The 23,437-nt window shown below is 38.8% G+C and overlaps 1 protein-coding gene across 1 annotated transcript in view; it reads left to right on the plus strand.

The window, feature by feature from the left end:
* Window positions 1-23,437, plus strand: part of LOC149162853 (basal transcription factor complex subunit-like protein) — a 232,251-nt gene that overhangs the window by 152,609 nt on the left and 56,205 nt on the right. Inside the window, exons 7-9 of the mRNA XM_089437412.1 lie at window positions 10,517-10,570; window positions 10,712-10,777; window positions 11,345-11,421. Of these exons, the coding sequence (XP_089293538.1) occupies window positions 10,517-10,570; window positions 10,712-10,777; window positions 11,345-11,421 (197 nt within the window). The remainder of the gene's footprint in view (window positions 1-10,516; window positions 10,571-10,711; window positions 10,778-11,344; window positions 11,422-23,437) is intronic.

Consider the following 23,437-nt stretch of genomic DNA (forward strand, 5'->3'; position numbering starts at 1 on the left):
TATAAGCATTGTTGAGCTTCCAAGTGGAAACTCTGTTTTACACAGGAAATTACTTAGCTGAATGAAGTTCTGGACCTGAGATTTTATTAAATCTTGTTCATACCCATATCGGGTCCGAATCATTATCGCGTCGCAGAACCACAGGGGAGCGGGAAGGACCTTTGGAACCGCCGAAGCCCAAAACTCCGATAGCTCAGACCCGAAATGCTATAGAGTAGGGTGGATAGGTTATCAGGTCCGCAAGACTTGTCGCATCGGAAGACCGGAGCGAGAAGAGCCAAGCCTTTAGAATATTGGAGTCCCTGATTGCGATCTTTAATAACACTACATGTTATCGCATTGGAGGAAGGAGTGTTGGAAGGGCCGATTGTAACTGTCGATAGTGTTATCTGGGTATAACGCTTTTCTTTGAAGTGTTGTGCCGATAGTGTAATTCTTTGGAATTAACACTATAGTGGTTTCAAAAGCACCAATAGTATTATTCTGTTCCTTTGGAACAGAAGCCCGCCGACTGTGTATTTTGAGTTTAAAACGCAGTTTCCTCATTAAAAAGCAACGCTAGTATATTATTGTAATTCCTATGGAATTATAGTCTGGAACGAGGAAAACAGGCCATGATATGATTTGTGCCCGATAAGAAGGGTTGGGTGATCAGAGGAAAAACACCTGAAGCAGTTTGTCTAACAATAGATGACTGATACACCTGTTGAAAAGGAAGGAGAAATTCAACCAGAGTTAGAAGAAATTATATCAGGTTTCGACCGCTTGTCCATATCGCCTGCACCCAGGCCACCATTAGTGGGATCAGAGCTACCTGTTGACACTGAATTGAATCTTAGAAGCAGAAGAAGGAAAGTTAATATGGTTTTCAAAGTTGGAAGAGGACGAGGACGTGGTGGAAGAGGACGACATGTTGCAAACGCTGAAGTAATGGAAATTGTGCAACAGATGCAAGCTAGATTGGATGCATTAACAACAGGAAGAAATATAGATGATGGAGATGTTAGTGAACTTGAGGTTGAAGTTGCAAAGGAAGAAGCTGTAGCAGTTATTCCTGAGATGAGCTTCTTTCAGACAGTGTTGAGATCCATAGCTAGGCCAAAGACCGAGGTTTCAATATATGAAGGAGGACTGAACCTAGAAGAATTGATAGACTGGATTAATGGCATGGAGAAATTCTTCGACTATGAAGAAACAAAAAGATGAGAAGAAAGTAAAGTTTGTTGTCACCAAGCTAAAAGGCCATGCAGCGCTTTGGTGGGATGGTGTGCAGGCAGAAACGAAGAGACTTGGCAAGCAATTAATCAAAAATTGAAGTAGGATGGTAGCAAAGCTAAGAGGTAAGTTTCTACCAAGTAATTATCAGCAAACCTTGTTCAAACAGATGCAGAATCTTAGACAGAGGTCTTTGACAGTGAAAGAATATACAGAGGAATTCTACAAGGTAAGCATAAGAGCTGGAGAAGCTCAGGATATAGATAAGAAGGTAGCCAGATATGTGAATGGTCTTAGGATGGACATTCAAGATGAGATAAATATATTGTCTCCTAAAACAATAGAAGAAGCTTATCAGATGGCACTGAAAGCTGAAGATAAACTCATGAGGAAGCAGTCTGTCAGAGGGAGAGGTGCTTTTCGAGGAAGGGGAAGTCAAGGTGGTAGAGGAAGATCTGCAACACCTAAAGATGGAGCTAGTAGCAGCTCAACCCAACATGCACCCACAGGAGGTGATGCAAGAGACAGAGGGAGTTTTTCTAGAGGAAAAGGAGGCAGAGGAAGAGGATGAGAAATAAGATGTTACCGATGTAACAAACCGAGACACAGAGCTTTTGAGTGCCCAGAGAAAGTAGAAACAAATTAGAGGAATGCCATTGTTGCTTAAGCTGAGGGAGAAGCAACAACAATAGCAGTGGCAGAAGAAGAAAATATACCAGAGAGAGGAGAATCTTTGGTAGTTAATAAAGTTTTGCTCAAGCCTGCAAAAGAAATAGTTGAACCATCACAAAGAAAGACTTTATTTAGAACAGTGTGTAAAGTTCAAGGGAAATGCTGTGAGATGATCATTGATAGTGGCAGCACTGATAATTTGGTCTCTACAGAAGTGGTGGAGAAATTGACGTTGAAGACAATGAAACATCCAACACCTTACAAGGTGTCATGGTTACAAAAGGGATATCAACTGTTAGTGAATGAACAGTGTGAAGTGGAGTTTCAGTTGGGTAAGTATAAAGATAAAATTGTATGTGATGTGATGCCAATGGATGTGTGTCACTTATTGCTTTGAAGACCTTGGCAATATGACAGAGGAGCCATGCATGATGGGAAAAGAAACACCTACAAGTTTGGAAAGGATGGTGTAAATCATACGTTGCTGCCTCTGCAAGAAGAAGATGCATCAGGAGAGAAGACTGATCCAAAAACTCTGTTACTAGGAGGAAAATAATACTTGAAGTAGATTCAAGGGAATGAGGTAAATTTTGTTGTAATTTGCAAGCCCAAGGTAATAATGATTTCTACTAAAGTTTTTGATTTACCCATTGAAATTCAAGAAATGTTGGAGAATTATTGTGATATTATTGTTGATGATTTCCCCAATGACTTACCATCCATTAAAAGAATAAGCCATCATGTAGATTTGATTCCTGGAGCAAGCCTACCTAACAAAGCAACTTACAGAATGACTCCTACAGAAAATGAAGAGGTTAGGAAGCAGGTGCAAGAATTGCTTGACAAAGGGCTAATTAGAGAAAGCTTGAGTCCTTGTGCAGTACCAACAGTGTTGAGTCCAAAGAAAGATGGAGGCTGGAGAATGTGTACAGATTCAAGAGCCATCAAGAAAATCACAATTAGGTATAGGTTTCCTTTACCTAGAATTGAAGAGTTAATGGATTGCTTGAGTGGAGCAAAGTATTTTTTAAAATTAGATCTTAAAAGTGGATATCATCAGATAAGGATAAGAGAAGGGGATGAGTGGAAAACTGCCTTTAAAACAAATGAGGGATTGTATGAGTGGAGAGTAATGCCTTTTGGGTTATCAAATGCACTAAGTACATTTATGAGACTCATGAATGAAGTTTTTAAAGAGTTTATTGGTAAATTTGTAATAGTATATCTGGATGATATATTAGTTTACAGCAGGTCTAAGGAGGAGCACATAGGACATCTGAATTATGTCTTACAAAGGTTACAACAAGAGAAGTTATTGCTGAATTTGAAGAAGTGTTCATTCATGAAAGAAGAGCTAGTGTACTTGGGTTTTGTTATTTTTGCTGAAGGGTTGAAGATGGATCCAGAGAAGATCAAGGCAATCATGGAGTGGCCTTCACCTAAAAGTGTCTTTGAGGTAAGAAGTTTTCATGGTCTTGCTAGTTTTTATAGAAAATTCATTAAGAATTTTAGTAAGATCAATGCTCCTATTATTGAGACCATAAAGAAAGATAAACAACCATTTAGATGGACCGCTGAAGTAGAAATTTTTTTTCAGCTGTTAAAGAAGAAGATCACTAAAAAGCCTATTTTGGTTCTACCTAATTTTAGTAAACCTTTCCAAGTGAAGTGGGATGCCAACGGAGAAGCTATTGGAGGTGTATTAAGTCAAGAAAACAGACCTATAACTTATTTTAGTGAAAAACTGAATGATTCAAAGAAGAAGTATTCTTCTTATGATAAGGAGTTCTATGCAGTTGTGCAGTCATTGAAGAAATGGAGGCATTATCTAATGCCAAAGGAGTTCATACTTTATTTAGATAACCATGCACTATAGTATATTATGCAGCAACCAAAGCTTAGCCAGAAACATGCTAAATGGGTAGAGTATCTTCAAGGTTTCTAATGGCAGAAGTGTCATCAGAGACATAATTTTATTAATCAGAAAAAAACAATTACATAATATGATTTTGCAAGAGTTTACACCCGAACAACAGAAACACTCTTGCAATGAGCTATTTATAAGCTCCATGTCCTAACTAACTCTAATTATGGATCACTTATTAAATAACAAGTGTCCATTTACAATAAATGCTATAAAAACCAACTAGCTAACAAATCTCTTAAAATAGAGCCTAAGATACGACACATTTGGAGAGTCATATCTAATTACAACAATATGCTAATTCTAAAAGTCTCCATTAAATAATTAAACATTCTAGAATAATAATTATTAATTTAATATCTTAAATTAATAATTATTTTATTCTAATTTTATAACCTATGATAAAATTGTATTTTTGGATCATCTAACAGTTTCCATTTTGTCTTGAAGCATATAAATGGTCAATCAAATAAAGTTACAGATGCTTTAAGTAGGAGAAGTGTATTACTTTAAGAGAGTCAAATCCAAGTGTTGGGTTTTGATTTTCTTAAAGAATTGTATGACAGATCCAGATTTTAAGGAGGCATTTAAAGCTTGTAAAAATTTTGTTTTGGTGGAGAGGAGTAAATGGTTGGATTACTTCTTACAATATGGACTGTCGTTTAAGAGAAATCAACTGTGCATACCAAACTGTTCTATGAGGGAGAACTTAATCAAAGAGAAACATAGTGGAGGACTTGCAGGACACTTTGGTGTAGAGAAGACTTATGAGCAGTTAAACAGATTTTATTTCTGGTCGAAAATGAAATTTGAAGTGGAAAATTATGTGAAAACTTGCAAAATCTGTCAATATGCAAAGGGAAGGCGCCAAAACACGGGTTTGTATATCCCATTACCAATTCCAGATAGACCTTGGGATATGGTAAGTATGGATTTTGTTTTGGGCTTACCAAAGACTCAAAGAGGTAATGATTCAATTTTTGTTGTAGTGGACAGATTTTCAAAAATGGCACTCTTTATTCCATGTTATAAAACTAGTGATGCTTCTCACATTGCTAATTTGTTTTTAAGGAGGTTGTAAGATTGCATGGATTGCCTAAAAGTATTGTTTCAGACAGGGATTCCAAATTTGTTGGACATTTCTAGAGGACATTATGGAAGAAGTTGGGCACTAAACTAAGTTTCAGCTCTGCCTATCATCCACAAACTGATGGACAAACTGAAGTTGTGAATAGGAGTTTGGGAAATCTTTTAAGGAGCCTTACTGCAGAACATCCAAAGCAATGGGATCAAGTGTTGGCAGAAGCTGAGTATGCATATAATGACTCACCTAATAGGAGTATAGGACAGAGTCCATTTCATATTGTTTATGGAATACATCCAAGAGGAGTAACTAAGTTAAGAAACTTGGGAAAAGATGAGATGAGAAGTGCAAAGGGAGAAGATTTTGCTTCAGAAATGCAAGCAATACATGAACAAGTGAAACAACCGCTGCAGGATAGTAACATCAAGTACAAAACTAGAGCAGACATGAAAAGAAGAGAGGTGAACTTTGAAGTTGGAGATCTAGTTTTAGCACACCTCAGAAAGGAGAGGTTTCCAAAGAGGGAGTATAACAAATTGAAGTTTAAGAAAATTGGATCGTGTAGAGTATTGAGGAAATTTTCTGCAAATGCCTATGAGATTGAGTTACCCCTTGATGTTGGAATATCACCAATTTTCAATGTTGCTGACTTGTACAAGTATGAAGGTGAAATTGCAAGTGATACAGAAAAGGATTAAGAGACCCAAGAGATTGACTGGGTAAAACAATTACCCACAACAAAGGAATTGCAGCCATAAAGAATTCTGGACAAGAAGGTGTTTAAGAAGACAAGGGGACGAGAGTACTTCCAGTATTTGGTAAAATGGAAGGATCAACCAATCGCTGAAGCTACTTGGGTTACAGAAGACATGCTACAGAAACTGGGCAGTTCTGTAGATGAGTTCATAGACAGGAGCCCATGAAGAATTTTGTCCACAGGAGTTTGATGCAGGAGCATGCGACTTGGAGGAAATAAATCTTCAAACTTATTCCAAAAATTAAAAAAAAATCTACAGGCAAAGGAGTGGGGTCCTTTAGCCATCAATTTCCATGGTTTGCTAGTTTAGGATAAGGATAGAATTCAAGAATAAGATCATGTTGTAATAATCGCTTTATGGATAAGCTGTAGTAAGCTTTATGGATAATTGCTTTAATCGCTTTATGTAATGGGCAAGCTTTTGTAAAGGGATAAGGATCGAGAGGGCTTTATCTATTATTTTCCAAAGGAAATAACATGACTTCTCTGTGTTAGTTGATCTCGGAGACATTGTCATATTGAAAACTCTCTCTGTGCGTCTGATGGGATGATTCTCTGTTAATTGGTAATTGCATGTATAATTAGTTGCGGTTCTTTACTTCTGAACCTTGTTAATGGTGATGCGGGTCTGTTTTCCCTATTAATATTCGCTTTAAACTTATTAACGTGTTTTTCCCTTGTATTGGAACGCCTTATTTCCATTATAAGCATTGTTGAGCTTCCAAGCGGAAACTCTGTTTTACACAGGAAAACCCATGTAATTACTTTGCTGAACAAAGTTCTGGACCTGAGATTTTATTAAATCTGGTTCATACCATATCGGGTCCGAATCATTATCGCATTGCAGAACCACAGGGGAGCGGGAAGGACCTTTGGAACCGTCGAAGCCCGAAACTCCACGAGCTCGGACTCGAAATGCTATAACGCAAGGTGGATAGGTTATCAGGTCCGCAAGACTTGTCGCATCACAAGATCGGAGCGAGAAGAGCCAAGCCTTTAGAATATTGGAGTCGCCGATTGCGATCTCCGATAACACTACGTGTTATCGCATCGAAGGAAGGAGTGTTGGAAGGGCCGATTGTAACTGCCGATAGTGTTATCTGGGTATAACGCTTTTCTTTGAAGTCTTGCGCCGATAGTGTAATTCTTTGGAATTAACACTATAGTGGTTTTAAAAGCGTCGATAGTGTTATTCAGTTCCTTTGGAACAGAAGCTTGCCGACTGTGTATTTTGCATTTAAAACGCAGTTTCATCATTAAAAAGCAACGCTAGTATATTATTATAATTCCTATGGAATTATAGTATGGAACGAGGAAAACAGGCCATGATATGATTTGCGCCCGATAAGAAGGGTTGGGGTGATCAAAGGAAAAACTCATGAAGCAGTTAGTCTAACAATAAATCACTGATACACCTGTTGAAAAGGAAGGAGAAATTCAACTAGAGTTAGAAGAAATTATATCAGGTTTCAACCTCTTGTCCATATTGCCTGCACCCAGGCCACCATTGGTGTTTCTTAGCTTTACATTTTCTTACTTGTGTAAGTAGCTTTTGATTATGCTCTTTCAAACATGAATTTTCCTTATTTTTGTTGGATATGACTTCTTCAAGCTCTTTTTGCTTCTTTGATATTGTTTCTAGATTCTCTTGAAACATTAGTTTCGAATTATCCTTAAGTTCCTTCATTGAAGGCATTATCAGTCTTGATTTTGTTGTCATGTCTTGGAACGTGACCATCTTCTTCTTGTAAGGGAACATCAAGAATTTGTTTTCTATGTTTAGAATGAATGTACCTAATTCCTTGAACCAAGGTCGACCGAGAATTATGTCAAACTCTTTGTTGAGCATAGTTAGGACACAGAATTGAGATATGTACTCATAATGTTCAATTTTCACTTGTAAATAATTAATTTCATATTCTTTTGTGGCAAAAAAAAAACCTTCTCGTTCGCCTATATTTGGCTCTAGAATTAATAGTTGATTTGCCAAATTAATATTAATGTAATTATATTTAATGTTTGGATTAATGGTGATATTAATCTCTTTCCTTTGGATACACCCTTTTAATGTAAATAGTTTAAAATTTAAAATTGGAATACTTTTATAGGAGAATCTTCCTTTCATTTTGCTTCTTTGGAATGAACTTAGGGTTTTAAAAAATAACCCCTTCGAAACTTTTAATTTATTTCTTTTTCCTTTATTGTCTTTGATATAATATCTTTCCCTTTTGGTAATAATATCTCTCTCTTTTTTAATTTCTATAAAAGTAATAATCCAGGATTTTAAAAACAACCCTATCAAAACATTTAATTTATTTCATTTTCCTTTATTATCTTTGATATAATATCTTTCCGTTTTGGTAATAATATCTCTCTCTCTTTCAATTTCTGTAAGAGTAATAATCCCCTTTTTATTTTGTAACTTTGTACCTTGGAAGTTAATTATCTTTTAATCAACATGAACTTTTAAAATGTCCCTTTTAGTTTTAATCTTTTTAATAATAATGATAAATTAGTTTGTTATAATTAAATATACTATACCCTCTTATTATATCTATGGTTCCAAGAAATAATTTATTTGCTACTCTTGTGAACCAACGAATATAATTATATTTTATTTCTGGAAGGTCGTGTCTTAGGAGTGTCGTTATGCCCTATCCTTCAGCGGTACTTCTTCTTAAGACTGCACTTTAGTTACGATTTGTGCAATACGATTGTTGGGTTTTGGTATACTAGTTGGTAGTGCCCTAATTTTCACTCACTACATCCTAGTCAATTACGTCACAATGTAGTACTGACAGGGATGATAGTGTCCAATGAAAATAACACAACTGCAAAAATCGAGCAGTGGTTGTATATGGATAGAAGCACAGAGGAAATTCAGCAGTAGCAGGACCCAAACTTGTTTTCAATAGTCTTAGCTATGAACTGTATGAATATAGCGATGTGTTCCAACAATGTTTACCACTGTGGTGATAGTATGGCTGGTGAGGACTTCCAAACAGTGTGAACCGACTCACAAAAATATTTCTTTCAACAAGTTCCTTAGTAAACTCTAATAACAGTGGCTTAAATTCATAATTTTGGTATGTATGGTGGTTTTTTTATTTTTATTCTCTTTTAAATATGTATGTACAATATAATAATTAATTGGATGTACATATAGACGCGGACAACTACGACAAGTTGTTTGACTTCGTTGGGCCACCGTATGACTGCAAATGAAGCGAACAAGCGCCGAGAGTGGATGGCTGCAAGGAATGGTCGGAGAACAACGTCGTTGACCAGTGCTGTTGTGCAGTGGGTTGCGGCGTCTGTATTGTATAGGAGCAACGACGAATGTGCTACAAAGAGTTGTGCGGGTGGTGCTTCTTGCGAAGACAACGGATTTGCTGTGTTTTGTTTTTTTTTTTTGTTTTTTAATAATAATAGGTTTTAAGTTTTTATAATATAGCTTTTATTTATTTTTTCTATTTTATATATATAGATTTTTTTTATTATTTTTCTTTTATATATAATCTTTTCTTATTTTGACTTTTTTATTTCTTAATTTATTTTCTTTTTTATTTTAAATTATCTTTTGTTTCTTTATTTTTATTTTTTTGAATTTTCTTTATTTTTTCCTTTCGTTCTTTTTAATTTATTTTATGGCCAAAAGCCTAAATGACGAATGGTGAAATGGAGAAACTCCAATTGTAGCGAAACGCTTGAATTGCAACAGCAATAAAGTTGACGAAGAGTCGATGGCCAAGGGCCTGGATCAAAGAGCGTGGCTTTGTGCAGCGGTGAAGCAGCCAAAGGATCGACTGCTTTGATACCAAATGAAGCGAACAAAGTTCTTTCTTTAGATTAATTACTCCAGAAGACTTGGAATATAAAGATATCCATGAAGATACAAATATTATATACTAAAATGTGTGAATAAGAATGATTGATACAATGAGAATGAGAGGATTTCTTATATACCAAGCAGGTGTCTCTTCATGGAGAGTTATGTCTCATTTAGACATGACTCTTCAACCTAATTACTAATTAACTATTCATTATTTATGATTCTTATCATTTACATTATTTTCTATATATTTATTCATAACAGAGAGGCACTCTGCCACCCCGATAGTTATACAAATGCCCTAATAACTTGAAAATCCAGGAAGTACAAGGGAAACAATTTTCAGTGATACATGACAATGAAAGAAAAAACATCTGTTTATGGTAGTAAATTGACTGACATAATCCTAACCATAAATCATAGCTGACATGCCTACATACACAATAAAATATTATTATTGGTAGCTAACAAAATGACTGACCACAGAAAATGGACTTAATGACACATTATATTGAAATTTTACTTATATGGGCCAACTAACCTTGATGGACCCATCGGACCCAATGAAATGGTCATCTTTGTTTTACGTATTTTATTTTGGGCCCTTGACACAACACCTTTCAACAAGCCAGCTTCTAGGGCATTTTAGTTATTTGTGTTATTTTTCTTCTAATTCTTAGAGCATTGAGTGCCGTAAATTTTGCATAATTCATTTTGATAAATCCTCTATATCCTCAATCTCAGACTCTCTTGTATATTGTGAAGTGTAAGTAGATATATGTATTTTCCAAGATTAAAGAGAAGATAGATCTCTGGTTGAAGGCCTCTTCCTAGTTTTTGATCATATTACTTTATGAAGGCAAATGAAGTATGTCCAAGTAGGTACTAACTGTGTCCTTCACCATGAGCTGCTTGCTTCTCTTGATACGGCTGTTAGATTGGCATATATGTTGTCTATCTGTCTTACATTTGATATTTAACATTTTCTAACTGTTCAGCTAGTAAGGTCCAAATGACACTTCTCTCCTGCAGGTTCCAATAGATTCTTGTATTGTGGGAAGTCAACACTCTGCCTTCTTGCAGCAGGTCTACGCGCTACCTTTGTTGAAAAACCCATTCTTCCCATCTTCTTAAAGTGCACTGTTAATGGCCTCAGATATGCCCCTTTAATGGAGCTTTTCTTATTTACTTAATGTTGAACGTAATGCTTACTTTATTTATATGTAGGCTTCACACATAACTGGAGGCATCTATTTAAAGCCACAGCAGCCAGGACTGTTTCAATTTCTTGCTGTAAGTATATTAGACAGTTAAGATTGTATTCTGCCCACTGTGTTTTATGCGGAGATACCATAGCAAGGGGAATATGGGCACTGCAATTTTCAGTTATCCTGGGAAGGGAATTTTTACTCAGAGGCTTTCAAGTGGTTAGATATGAAGCTTGAAACCATATTGAAGATAATACCCCTAGTTTCTAATAAGCTGAGACATTTAAGTATTCTTTCTTCTTTTGATATTTGCTCTTTCAAGGAATTTATGTCATTATTTATTTAAGTAAAGATGTATGTCTTGAAGAAGAGGTTTAATTGTGCTGAATGTTGTTTCATTGGTGAACTTTATCTCAATGCTGTATAGTTGGAATTTTCATGTACCTTGCAAGAGAGATAAGCTATTCAATGAAACTGTCATCACCAATGTTAAGAGAGAATGGTTGGTTGACATCGTGTTGGCCTTTGAACTTTGGCTGTAACTTGGATCTGAAATCAAATTTTTTCTTACTACTCTACCTAAAGACTTTACTATTTGCATTTACTTCTGGGGTATGCGTCTAAGTTGTTTAGTATTTGCTTGTCAATTCAGATGGTATTTGCAACAGATTTGCACACACGCAGATTTTTACAGCTACCCAGGCCAACAGGAGTGGACTTTCGTGCTTCGTAAGTATTGACTTCCAGGGGATTTCTTGCAACTGTTTCTGGTGCAGATTATTGTGTTATGTGCCTGTTAATTTTTGTAATGCACACATATACAAGTGAAATAAACTGATGGAGAAAATATGAAACATTACTATTAATAAATGATGCTGCAGCAATAATATATCACCATTGTTTAACATAACAAGAATATTCAGCAGAAGCACAACCAATCTCAATCACACATTACACAAATTTTCTATGCCATCATTTCAGCTCTTCATTAATAATGATCAAAACCTACTTAGGTTCCCTCACTGGAAAATGGCCCAAACTAACCGAAATACATACGAAAAATCTGGATCTGATCCAATTGATCAAGCCCTAGTCTTAGCTGATCTAGATCTCCTGGCTGCACCCTAGCATTTTCCTCAGATCCGGCACACTTGAGTGGAAGCTCTTTTTGACTCAATCACTAAGATGCTTCTCTCAATGCCTTGTGCCCTTGTGTGTCGTGTCTTCTCCCTTGGCCTATCCTTACTTTTATAATCTTGAGTTATTGATTCCCTAACCCTAGTCTCCAAGGTGATTAATGGTTGAGATTACATTGCTTGAGATTGATGATTGAGATTGTTGAATTTTCTACAATATGTGCAATAGAATACGATTTTCTGCCAGATAATTACTTCCTAATGATTTCCAACCAGTATATATTCCACTACTATCCTTGAATAATGACAATTCAGAAAATCTCTATTGTAAATGCAACAAAAACAATAAAGATCATAGAAAGACAACCATGCACAATAGGGACAACAAATTTAACCCTGGGAAACCCAACCTTGGGAGAAAAACCCAACAACTTTTCTTTGAGAGAAATTATTCTTCAGTAAGGTTTACAAAATGACTAATTTTTTCTAGAAATCTATGCCAATAATCCAAGTCAAAATACTAGTCAAACTTGGGTCAATATTTAGCAAGTCAACACTGTTCAAACTGTTGATTTTCTAGTGCTAATTAGACAAATGTGAATATCTGCATCTAGTAATTACTTAGAATGATATATGTTGATGCCTAATCTTTAGGGATTAAGAAATTGTAAATAATGTAAATAAGAAATTAGGGAAGACGAAGAGACATTAGAATATGAATTCCAATAGTCTCCCGAGTCCCACTCCTTGTATATATTCATGATTTTCTTAATGCAAACAACAATTCGTGGAGTTACTCAAACTTGGCCTGACATGGTGTCAGAGCGATAGTTCCCAATTTAGCGTGTAACTCCTGCTATTATCTGCCATTATCCTCTGCCCCTCTGGTCGATTCACTAATTAAAACTCTGTCTCGTGAACCTGTGGCAATGATCTGTTTGCTGAATCTTGAATGCTCTATCTCCTCCTTGCATGTTGATTCTCTGCAATTGATCCAGTGTGTATTTTGTGTCAATATCCTGTGTTGAATTGGTCGGTTTATGCTACATTGAAAGGTATATTGAATGCTAGAGTTATGGTGCATTTGAATGTGCGCTGGTGTATTTGTGCGTTGGTATTGTTGACCACGTACATGTCAACAGTCTAAGTAGCAGAGTACATAGCAGTGGAACAAAATTTTTGTGTCAATATTGTTAGAAAATCAAAAGGGCAGAAAGATTCTCTTATATTGATAATTACTTGTGATATTCTTGTGAACATATTATCCTCTCTGTGTTCTTTTATCTTTGTTTCATCAAGCAATAATCAAATCAGAAACATGAAGATCAACGACACCAGATCTAGGCATTTTAGCCTCAGCCAGGGCTAAAACCCCTCTATAGGGGAAAACCCAGTCAAATGTTGGATGGTGTTGTCATTGATGTCAACCCATGGAATTGATTGGGTTTGACTTTGACTAAAAACACTTGATGTGAAATGGTTAATGAACACTTCTTAGTAATTGTCGGATTAAATCAAGATAGCAACTATATCGTTGGATGGCTGAAAACCCAAGTCCTAGGGTTTGGGTTCCCTGGATAGAGGATGTACCCCGACTTTGTTGAGTGTTTTTGGTAGGTCAAATCATTGAGTTTGGGTTAGAGATCTATGTCATTAGATTCTCCTTGAAAAGATGTTTTCGTTGATATATGGTATGCCTCGTGGTTCTTTCTGGTTTGAGAGAAAATTGAGTTTAAAATTGAAGACCCAGTTTTGTGGGATAAAACCCAGGGGGTAGAGACATGACACCTTATTCACCAATGGTTGTCAATATATGACAAAGATTCTCACCGTAATCTCACCACATATAAGTTGAATAACTCCCAAGATCTAAAGGTAGTAAACCAATCATTGACTTCACACTCAAGTAGGACCATATGTACTAAAGCCAATCACTGATTTCAAAATTTTAATGGAATTAAATTTTTTTCTAGAAAAATATTAAATAGTGGTTCTTTCTTAGGATGTAAGGTAATGTATTACTAATAATTTATTAAAAAGTCAAACAAATTCAAAAGATCCTAAATATCCTAAATATCCTCTAACTTCTAACTTAGAAGCCCTCATTAGCCCAACCCAACTCTATAAAAGAAGACCTATTGAACTCTCAAGTTCAACAATGATCTTTTGAGCATAACTCTGAAATTGAACTTCGACTCCTGAGGTAGAAACAACGAAGCATTTTCAGAAATTAAGGTGTGTTTTTTCTCATATGTTGGGTGGTCCTCTTGGAGGATACCTTTAGTGTTGGTCACTCTCTTTGTTGAAGATGAAAAGTCTATACACTTTGGATCTGAGGTAAGTTTCGGACCTGTGCAAATCAGTGTTTCCTTTTTGTTTTGATGAGATTTGTTTCATGACCTTTTTCATCATAGGCCTAGACCGAGGCCTCCTAATTAGCAAGTACTTTTTGTTTGGCTTGGATTCGTATGGACAAAGCACTAATCCTTCTAACCCTTGACTTTCTACAACAAATACCAGTTACTAACTTTGGCTCTGTATAGGAAGGGTTTCTCATTTTTGCTTGGTTGTAAGACCATGGCTAGGCCGCAGGCCTATTTTGATGCTTGACTATCTATTAAAGAGAGCTTATTACATAAGTTTTGTTTTTGAGAAAACCAATCTAGGAGCAAAGATAAACCTGTGCAAAGAGGACATAGGAAACAATTTTTAGAGCTCGGTCTGGGCTACTGTAGCTTGTAGAGGACCATTCATAAACATTTTAGGGTCAGTTTTGAGTAGGGGTAGTCTAGTGACATTAGGACTGCAAGTGACCTAGACCATGACTTGACACCTTGATTGTTTTGACAAATAATGTGTGCAACATACATGTTGAATTTGACATAAGAAACTGTAACTTGAAGTGGTGATAAGTTGTAAAAGTAATTTCTTGTTGATTTTTGGTAGCATCAGATGTGCTCTAAGTCTCAAATTTTGCAGGGAGGCTTAGACATATGTATTCCACAATACCCATAAATCGTTTTGAGAAATTCCACCCTTAGACAATTTTCTTAAAATAATTAATTATTTTTAATGGGACCCTAAGTCCAAACTTAGGAAATTAAAATTGTTGATTTGGGGTAGCATCAGATGTGCTCTAGCCATGAAAATTGGTGGAGAGGCTAAAGTGCATGAGATCTCCAAGACCCCAAAATGGTTTGGACAGATTGTACCCGGTTTGGGAGGTATTAAAATAATTAATATTTTTAATGGAGTTCCTAAGTCTAGACTTTAGGAAAAATAAAATATTAATGAGTATTAATATAAAACTGGGTTAGAAGGTTCCAAAAATCATGGATCAAGCCAATCTAGTCTTAGCCGTTGATTAGAGATTTAATCTCGATCGTTGAAGGATCAACATGAAAAGTAAAAGAGGAGGCTTGAGGGTTAGTTGGAGCACACACCAGAGTGATCAATCATTCGATTTGCTAGAGCGGGGTTGCTAAGCAAAGTCGAATTAGTGATCAACAACGAGGGGCACTGAGTACTAGACAGAGAGGTAGAGACAGTTCCGAGAGACCAGCGCAAAGGCGAAGAGCGAGAAGCAGTAGCCAGAGCAGGCCACGTAGAGCCCAACAGAGACAACATAGAGGCCAGAGGGACTGCGTCATCCACACAGAGAGCAGTTGGAGTGACACGGAGGGTCCTAGAGGCTACGCAGTGCTTCAGAGGGTTGACGTAGAGGGGTTTGAGGCGGATGCAGAGGCCAGAAGGGCTAGCGTAGTGCTTCAGAGTTGCTGGAGAGGGTTTTGTGGGACAAGTTTTTTGAATACCTGTTTCCAAGGTCAAGTGCTTCCATTGTGGGGAACTGGGTCTTTATGCGGACCAGTGTCCAAGGAAGAAGAACAAGGGGGAGGCGTCTGACTCTAAGGCAGCGCCAACGAAGGCAAAGAAAGAAGTCGAGGAGGATGACGATTGTGCATGAGTGCTTGTTGATTTGGGGTAGCATCAGATGTGCTCTAGCCACGAAAATTGGTGGAGAGGCTAAAGCACATGAGATCTCCAAGACCCATAAATGGTTTGGGTAGAATCTAATCAGTTTGGAAGATATTAAAATAATTAATATTTTTAATGAAGTCCCTAAGTCTAAACTTAGGGAAAGTAAAATATTAATGTGAATTAATATAAAACTGAGTTAGAATGGTCGAAAAGTCATGGATCAAGCTAGATCTAATCTTAACCATTGATTAGGGACTTAATCTTGGTCGTTGATGGACCAACAAAAAAAGTATAAGAAGAGGCTTGAGGGTCAGTTGGAGAACACACTGAGGGAGACCAGTCAGTTCGATTTCTGGAGCGGGGTTAGCTGAGAAATTCGAACTAGTGGTCTGGAGAGCAGCAGGAGGCAGCAAGTACGGAGCAGAGTTAGGATCAGCAACAAAAGACCAGTGCAAAGGCAGACACTGAGGCAACAGGAGACTGCGCAGTCACTAGAGGGCTTGTGTGGGTGACGCAAAGAGGCCCAGGGCTGACGCAGACAAGCAGGGGCTGATGCAGACAAGCAGGGGTTGACACAGAGTGTCTGGGAGCTACGCAGAGGTCAGCCAGGCTGACGCTGGGACTGGGAGAAGTGTTGGAGAATCTTTTCTCTCTGTTGGGTAAGCCAGTTTGGCACTTGGTTGTACAGAAGAATTTGTTGAATAATAAAATTCTCCCTTGCTGCACTGGTTTTCCCACATTGGGTTTTTCCGGGGATTATTGTACAAAATATCTGTGTCGATGTGTTGATTCTTGTGCATGTATTTGTTTCTATATTATGGTGTGATATTTGTAGCAAAATTTATTTTAATGTTTCTTGAACTAATTTCATAAATAACTTATTGAAAATAAGTAGGCAAAGTAAATCAGATGTTGCAGTGATAGAATTTTCATATGGTATCAGAGCGAGTAATTAGAGACAGGAAGGGAAAATCAGTTATGGGTCGAGACAATGATGCAGAGGTTGCACGTCAGCGGACTCGCACAAATTTTCAGAAAATTACACAAGAGATTTCGATTTCTCCATGTTGGCTTCCAGGATGGAAGAAGAAGTGGTTGTATGATTAGAGTTCTGCATCATCAGAAGTATGGTATATAGACAATGGAGCCTCTTGGCATATGACGGGAATCAGGGAATGTTGCTCAAAATATTGGGAAGAGAAGATGAACTTTCAAATCACCATGGGGAACAAGGCAAAGTGTACTCCAGTAGGGATGGGTACCATAGTTTTTCAAACAGAATCGGGAGAACGGTTTTGCGCTACAAATGTGCTGCATGTATATGACGGGAATCAGGGAATGTTGCTCAAAGTATTGGGAAGAGAGGATGAACTTTCAAATCACCATGGGGAACAAGGCAAAGTGTACTCCAGTAGGGATGGGTACCATAGTTTTTCAAACAGAATCGGGAGAACGGTTCCGCGCTACAAATGTGCTGCATGTACCAGGATTGGGGATGAACTTACTTTCCGTGTCGCAACTTTAAGGTAAGGGCTATGGCGTCTACTTCATCAAGGAGAAGGTATACGTCAAACACCCAAGCTGGAAAAGGAAAGTGCAGATCGGGATCAAAACTAACAGGTTGTACAAATTACAACTAGAATCACCAATGGCACTAATAGGCAGTCCTGGAGACAAGGACTTGAATGAACTATGGCACAAAAGAATGGGACATTTGCACCATGGGGCTCTGAGAATTCTCAGGAGCATTGTAACAGGAGTTCCGGATCTTAGTATGGAACGAGATGATGTATGCAAAGGATGTGCTCTAGGAAAGTGTGCCAAGGCATCATTTCCTAGGAGTAAACACAGGGCCAAGAGTGTACTAGGATTGATACACTCAGATATCTGTGGACCTATGTCCACCAAAGCTCTTAGTGGTGCCGAGTATTTCCTTACATAAATCCAAGGAAAACTTGGATTTATTTTCTGAAAACCAAGGATGAAATTTTCTGTCAATTCAAAGAGTTCAAGGCTCTGTGGAGAATTTGACTGGGAAGAAAATAAAAGTTTTGCGCTCAGATAATGGAGGAGAGTATGTCGATAAGAACTTCATTGATTTTTGCGCTGACGAGGGCATCAGAGGAGAGTGGACAACTATGTACAATCCGGAGCAGAATGGAATACCATAAAGAAAGAACAGGACTATTATAGAAGCAACTAGGGCCATGATGTATGATCAGGATATGCCAAAATCCCTGTGGATAGAAGCATGCAACACATCAGTCTATGTTTAGAATAAGACTCCTTATCGGGCGTTGGGCAAGATTACTTAAGAGAAAAATTTCACAGGGAAGACACCTGAAGTCAGTCATTTCAAGATATTTGGGAGTTTAGCATATCGCTGCATACCTGAGGAAAAGAGGAAAAAGTTGGATCGAACTGCAGAAAAGGGATATCTAGTGGGATATAGCGAGAACGCTAAGGCATATAGAATCTATCTTCAAGGGAGCAGGAAGGTAGTGGTTCAACGAGATGTAAAGTTCTTGGAGGATAGGGCTCTCAAAAAATCTCGTGAGTCGTTGGTTAAACCTCTTCAACCAACAGAAGTAAAGAATTCTTCCTCGGATCAAGAAGATTCACAGGATGAGGAGGAGCTAACAAAGGTGCCTGCTGTCAGATGAAGAACTAGCAGGGAACTTCGTCAGATTCTACGAGATGCAAAAGTTTCCATCGGTGCGCCAAGAAACAATAAGAGGGAGCGGAAACAACTAGATAGATATCAGGCATTAGTAGCTTAGGATGGGGAGCCTGCCAGTTTCCAAGAGGCAACTCAACATCAGGTTTAGCTAGATGCGATGGTAGAGGAGTACAACTCTATAATGGTGAACGATGTCTGGGAGGTAGTGCGAAGGACTCAAGACAGATCAATAGTAGGTTCGAGATGGATCTACAAGATCAAATACGCTGCAGACGATAGTTTTGAGAAATACAAGGCCAAGTTTGTGGTTAAGGGGTATGCTCAAAAGGAAGCAATTGACTACGAGGAGACCTTCGCCCCGGTAGCCAGGTATACATCTATTAGGACCGTGATATCTCTTGCAGCTCAGATGGGTTGGGAGATTCATCAGATGGATGTCAAAACGACTTTTCTAAACGGGGTAATAGAAGAAGAGGTATACATTGAACAACCAGAGGGATTTGAGACACATGAGAAGAAGTCTCATGTATGTAGATTGAAGAAAGCCTTGTATGGGCTGAAACAAGCACCTAGAGCATGGTATGGTCGAATCGATGGCTACTTGCAGAAGATGGGATTTGTCAAGAGTGATGCGGATCTGAATCTCTACTATCTGGTTATAGAGAATGAACCACTTATCTTAGTATTGTATGTGGATGATCTCTTTCTGACAAGATCATCTAGGCTCATTGGGGACTGCAAGAAGAATCTAGCCACATAATTCAACATGAAGGATTTGGGACTAATGCATTACTTCCTAGGGTTGGAAGTTTGGCAACAGAAGGGAGAGATCTTCCTTGGGCAAGGGAGGCATGCTACAGAAATCTTGAAAAGATTCAGGATGGAGGACTGTAGACCCATGGCTACTCCAATGATCACCAACTGGAAGAAGTCTGATGCATCAGAAGACAAGGATATTGATCCCAACCTATACAGGCAGCTCTGATGTATCTGGTCAATACCAAGCCAAACATTTGCTACGCTATCAACACCCTCAGTCAGTTCATGGTGGAACTGAAGAGGGGCAACAACCAGACACATTCTTAGGTATTTACAGGGAATAATCGATTATGGACTCTTGTGCACCAGGGGTAAGGATATCAGATTGTGGATTTATTGATGCAGATTGGGCAGGAAGTTCAGTGGATCGGAAAAGTACCTCTGGGTACTGTTTCAACATTGGATCAGGAATGACTTCCTGGTGTAGTAGGAAACAGAAGTCCGTAGCTTTGAGTTCATCTGAGGCAGAATATATGGCGGCGAGCACAGCTTCGTGTGAGGCCATATGGCTTAGAAAACTGCTTGTGAACCTATTTAGAAGGAAAATTGAGGTGATCAGGATCATGTGCGATAATCAGAGTTGCATCAAGCTCTTTGAGAATCCAATGTTTCATGATTGGTCAAATCATATTGATATCCAATGTCACTTTATCAGGGACTATGTCCAACGAGTTGTATAGTTGAGCTACAGTCCTATAGGAGAACAGGTGGTGGACATCCTCACCAAGGCCCTTGGTAGGACAAAGTTTGATTACTTAAGGGAAAAGATGGGGATGATAAAGAATCCATTTCAGTAGCAAAAATGGGGGTGATAACAGCACGAATGCAGAGGGAGTTGCAGTGCGGATGCAGTGTGGGGAGAAAAGGACCAACAACAACACGAATGTAGAGGGAGCTGTCGTACAGATGCAACAGTGGCAGTAGCAGAGCCATGGGCAGCAGTACAAGATGCATCAGTGCAGAGGATGTTGGGCAGGGAGGCCTAGCATCAGCACAGGGACCGATGCCGGATGATCAGGGTGATACTCAGTGAGGAGTATTACTAGAGCACAGTCCTCGCTAAGAGGGAGTGTTGATTTGGGGTAGCATCGAATGTGCTCTAGCCACGAAAATTGGTGGAGAGGTTAAAGCACATGAGATCTCCAAGACCCATAAATGGTTTGGGTAGAATCTAACTAGTTTGGAAGATATTAAAATAATTAATATTTTTAATGAAGTCCCTAAGTCTAAATTTAGGGAAAAATAAAATACTAATGTGAATTAATATAAAATTGAGTTAAAATGGTCCAAAAGTCATGCATCAGGCCAGATCTAATCCTAGCCGTTGATTAGGGATTTAATCTTGACTGTTGATGGACCAACAAGAAAAGTATAAGAAGAGGCTTGAGGATCAGTTGGAGAACACACTGAGGGAGACCAGTCAGTTCGATTTCTGGGGTGGGGTTAGTTGAGAAATTCGAACTAGTGGTCTGGAGAGCAGCAGGAGGTAACAAGTACAAAGTAGAGAGTCAGGATCAGCAACAGAAGACCAGCGCAGAGGCAGGAGAGGCAGACGCTGAGGCAACAAGAGACTGCGTAGTCACTAGAGGGCCTGCGTGGGTGACGCAAAGAGGCCCAGGGCTGACGTAGAGTGTTTGGGAGCTACGCAGAGGTTAGCCAGGCTGACGCTGGCACTGGGAGAAGTGTTGGAAATTTTTTTCTCTTTGTTGGGTAAGCTAGTGTGGCACCTGGTTGTACTGCAGAATTGCTGAATAATAAAATCCTCCCTTGCTGCATCGGTTTTCCCACATTGGGTTTTTCTGGGGACTATTGTCCAAAATATCTGTGTCGATGTGTTGATTTTTGTGCATGTGTTTGTTTCTGTATTATGGTGTGATATTTGTAACAGAATTTATTTTAATGTTTATTGAAGGAATTTCATAAATAACTTATTGAAAATAAGTAGGCAAAGTAAATCATAGGTTGCAGTGATAGAATTTTCATAGTGCTCATGTACCTCTAGAGAAGAGGTGGGGAGACATTGAGCTATAGTCAGGAGGACTACAGGCGATGAGGGGTAGGATCCTTGAGGTACCCAACCTCCTGGATTATACCTTGCTACGGGAGCCTCGAAGAGGAGTAGTAAGATTGGCGGATATCGGTAGAGATGGATGCATATGAAGCAACAGAGAGTGCTACAGTGCAGGAGTCCCCAGACAGCGCGAGGCTAGCAGGTTGCAATAATGCGGGAGGCACAGGAGTGTTGCAACGGTGCAGGATGGAACAGAGAGTTGTGCAACGGTGCGACATGCAAGGAGTTGTTGCAACAACGCAGAGGTAAGTAGAGAGAGCACTTGTTAGCGGCAGAGGAAGCTTTAGCATCGGGAGTGTTTCTAGCTTGACAGGGATGTCAGAAGTTGGGTGGATCAGTTACTTACTTCTCAGTGACTGAGTCGCAGTGCAGTGGCATGATGAGAGGGGGATATACTACAGATGCAGTGTTGGGAGGATGGACCAACAGCAACACGAACGTAGAGGGAGCTGTCGTCGGACACAGCAGTGGCAGTGGCAGGGCCATGGGCAGTAGTACAGGATGCAACAGTGCAGAGGATGTTGGGCAGGGAGGCCTAGCATCAGCACATGTACCGGTGCTAGATAATCAGAGTGATGCTCAGTGAAGAGTATTACTAGAGCACAATCCTCGCTAAGAGGGAGTGTTCTTTTGGGGTAGCATCGGATGAGCTCTAGCCATGAAAATTGGTGGAGAGGCTAAAGCACATGAGATCTCCAAGACCTAGAAGTGGTTTGGACAGATTGTACCCTGTTTGGGAGATGTTAAAATAATTATTATTTTTAATGGAGTTCCTAAGTCTAAACTTAGGAAAAATAAAATATTAATGGGCATTAATATAAAACTGGGTTAGAAGGTTCCAAAAATCATGGATCAAGCCAAATCTAATCTTAGCCATTGATTAGAGACTTAATCTCAGCCGTTGAAGGACCAACAAGAAAAGTATAAAAGGAGGCTTGAGAGTTAGTTGGAGAACACACTAGAGTGATCATTCATTTGATTTGCTAGAGCGGGGTCGCTAAGTAAAAGTCGAATCAGTGATCAACAACGAAGGGCAGTGAGTAATGAACAAAGAGGCATAGATAGTGCCGAGAGACCAGTGCAGAGGCAGAGCGAGAAGCGGTAGCCAGAGAAGGCCATGCAGAGCCTAGTGGAGACAACGCAGATGCCAGAGGGACTGCATCATCCATGCAGAGAGTAGCTGGAGTGACGCAGAGGGTCCCAGAGGTTGTGCAATGCTTCGAAGCACTGACGCAGAGGCCAGAAGGTACAACGCAGTGCTTCAGAGTCACTGGAGAGGGTTTGGTGGGACAGGTTTTCTGAATACTTGTTTCTGAATAGAGAGGTATTACTGCCAATTATTTTTCTCTATCGGGTGAGTCAGTTTGGCACCCAGTTGCACTCAGGGAAATACTGCATAATAATAAACCCTCAGTATAGCTACACCGATTTTCCCACATTGGATTTTTCCAGGGACATTTGTCTAAAAATAACGGTGTCACTTGTGTGTTTGTTTTCTTTTAGCAGATGATCTGTAGATGTTGTGACTGTATTGTTTTTATTTCGGTATTTAAATGTTTTAAATAACTTGTTCAGAATTTACAAGTAGAAGAAATAAACCAACAGAATACAAATTAATTTTCTAATGGATAGACTTAGAAAATTCAACAAAAATAATTAATGGGTATTAATCTAAACTGTAGGTATAACTTCTAGAAGACGAAGATAGAGTCCAAATGATCTGAGCCATTGATTAGAATCTAATTTGGGCCGTTGGTTCTCAACTGGTATTATAAGAAGGACATCAAGGGGCATTTGGAAAACACACCAGAGGCAAATACTCAGTTACGCGAGTAAGATCGATTTTCTCACTGGTCGAAGTTCGACAAGAAAAAATCGAATAAGAGGGAGAGTTGCAGGTGAGAAGGAGAGAGAGGGTATCAGCATGAGTCTGAAGGTCAGGAGCAAAAGATGCAGAGCAGAAGGAGGACAACACAGAGGCTGTAGCATAGAGGAGGGACAACGCAGAGACAGTGTGACGCTGGGACTGCGCAGTTCTCATGCAGGGGATGATGTAGTGAG

Source organism: Pinus tabuliformis, chromosome 5_2 (genome assembly GCF_031772625.1).
Source record: "Pinus tabuliformis cultivar Carrire ecotype Pingquan chromosome 5_2, CPIR1, whole genome shotgun sequence".
Classification (NCBI taxonomy): Eukaryota; Viridiplantae; Streptophyta; class Pinopsida; order Pinales; family Pinaceae; genus Pinus; species Pinus tabuliformis.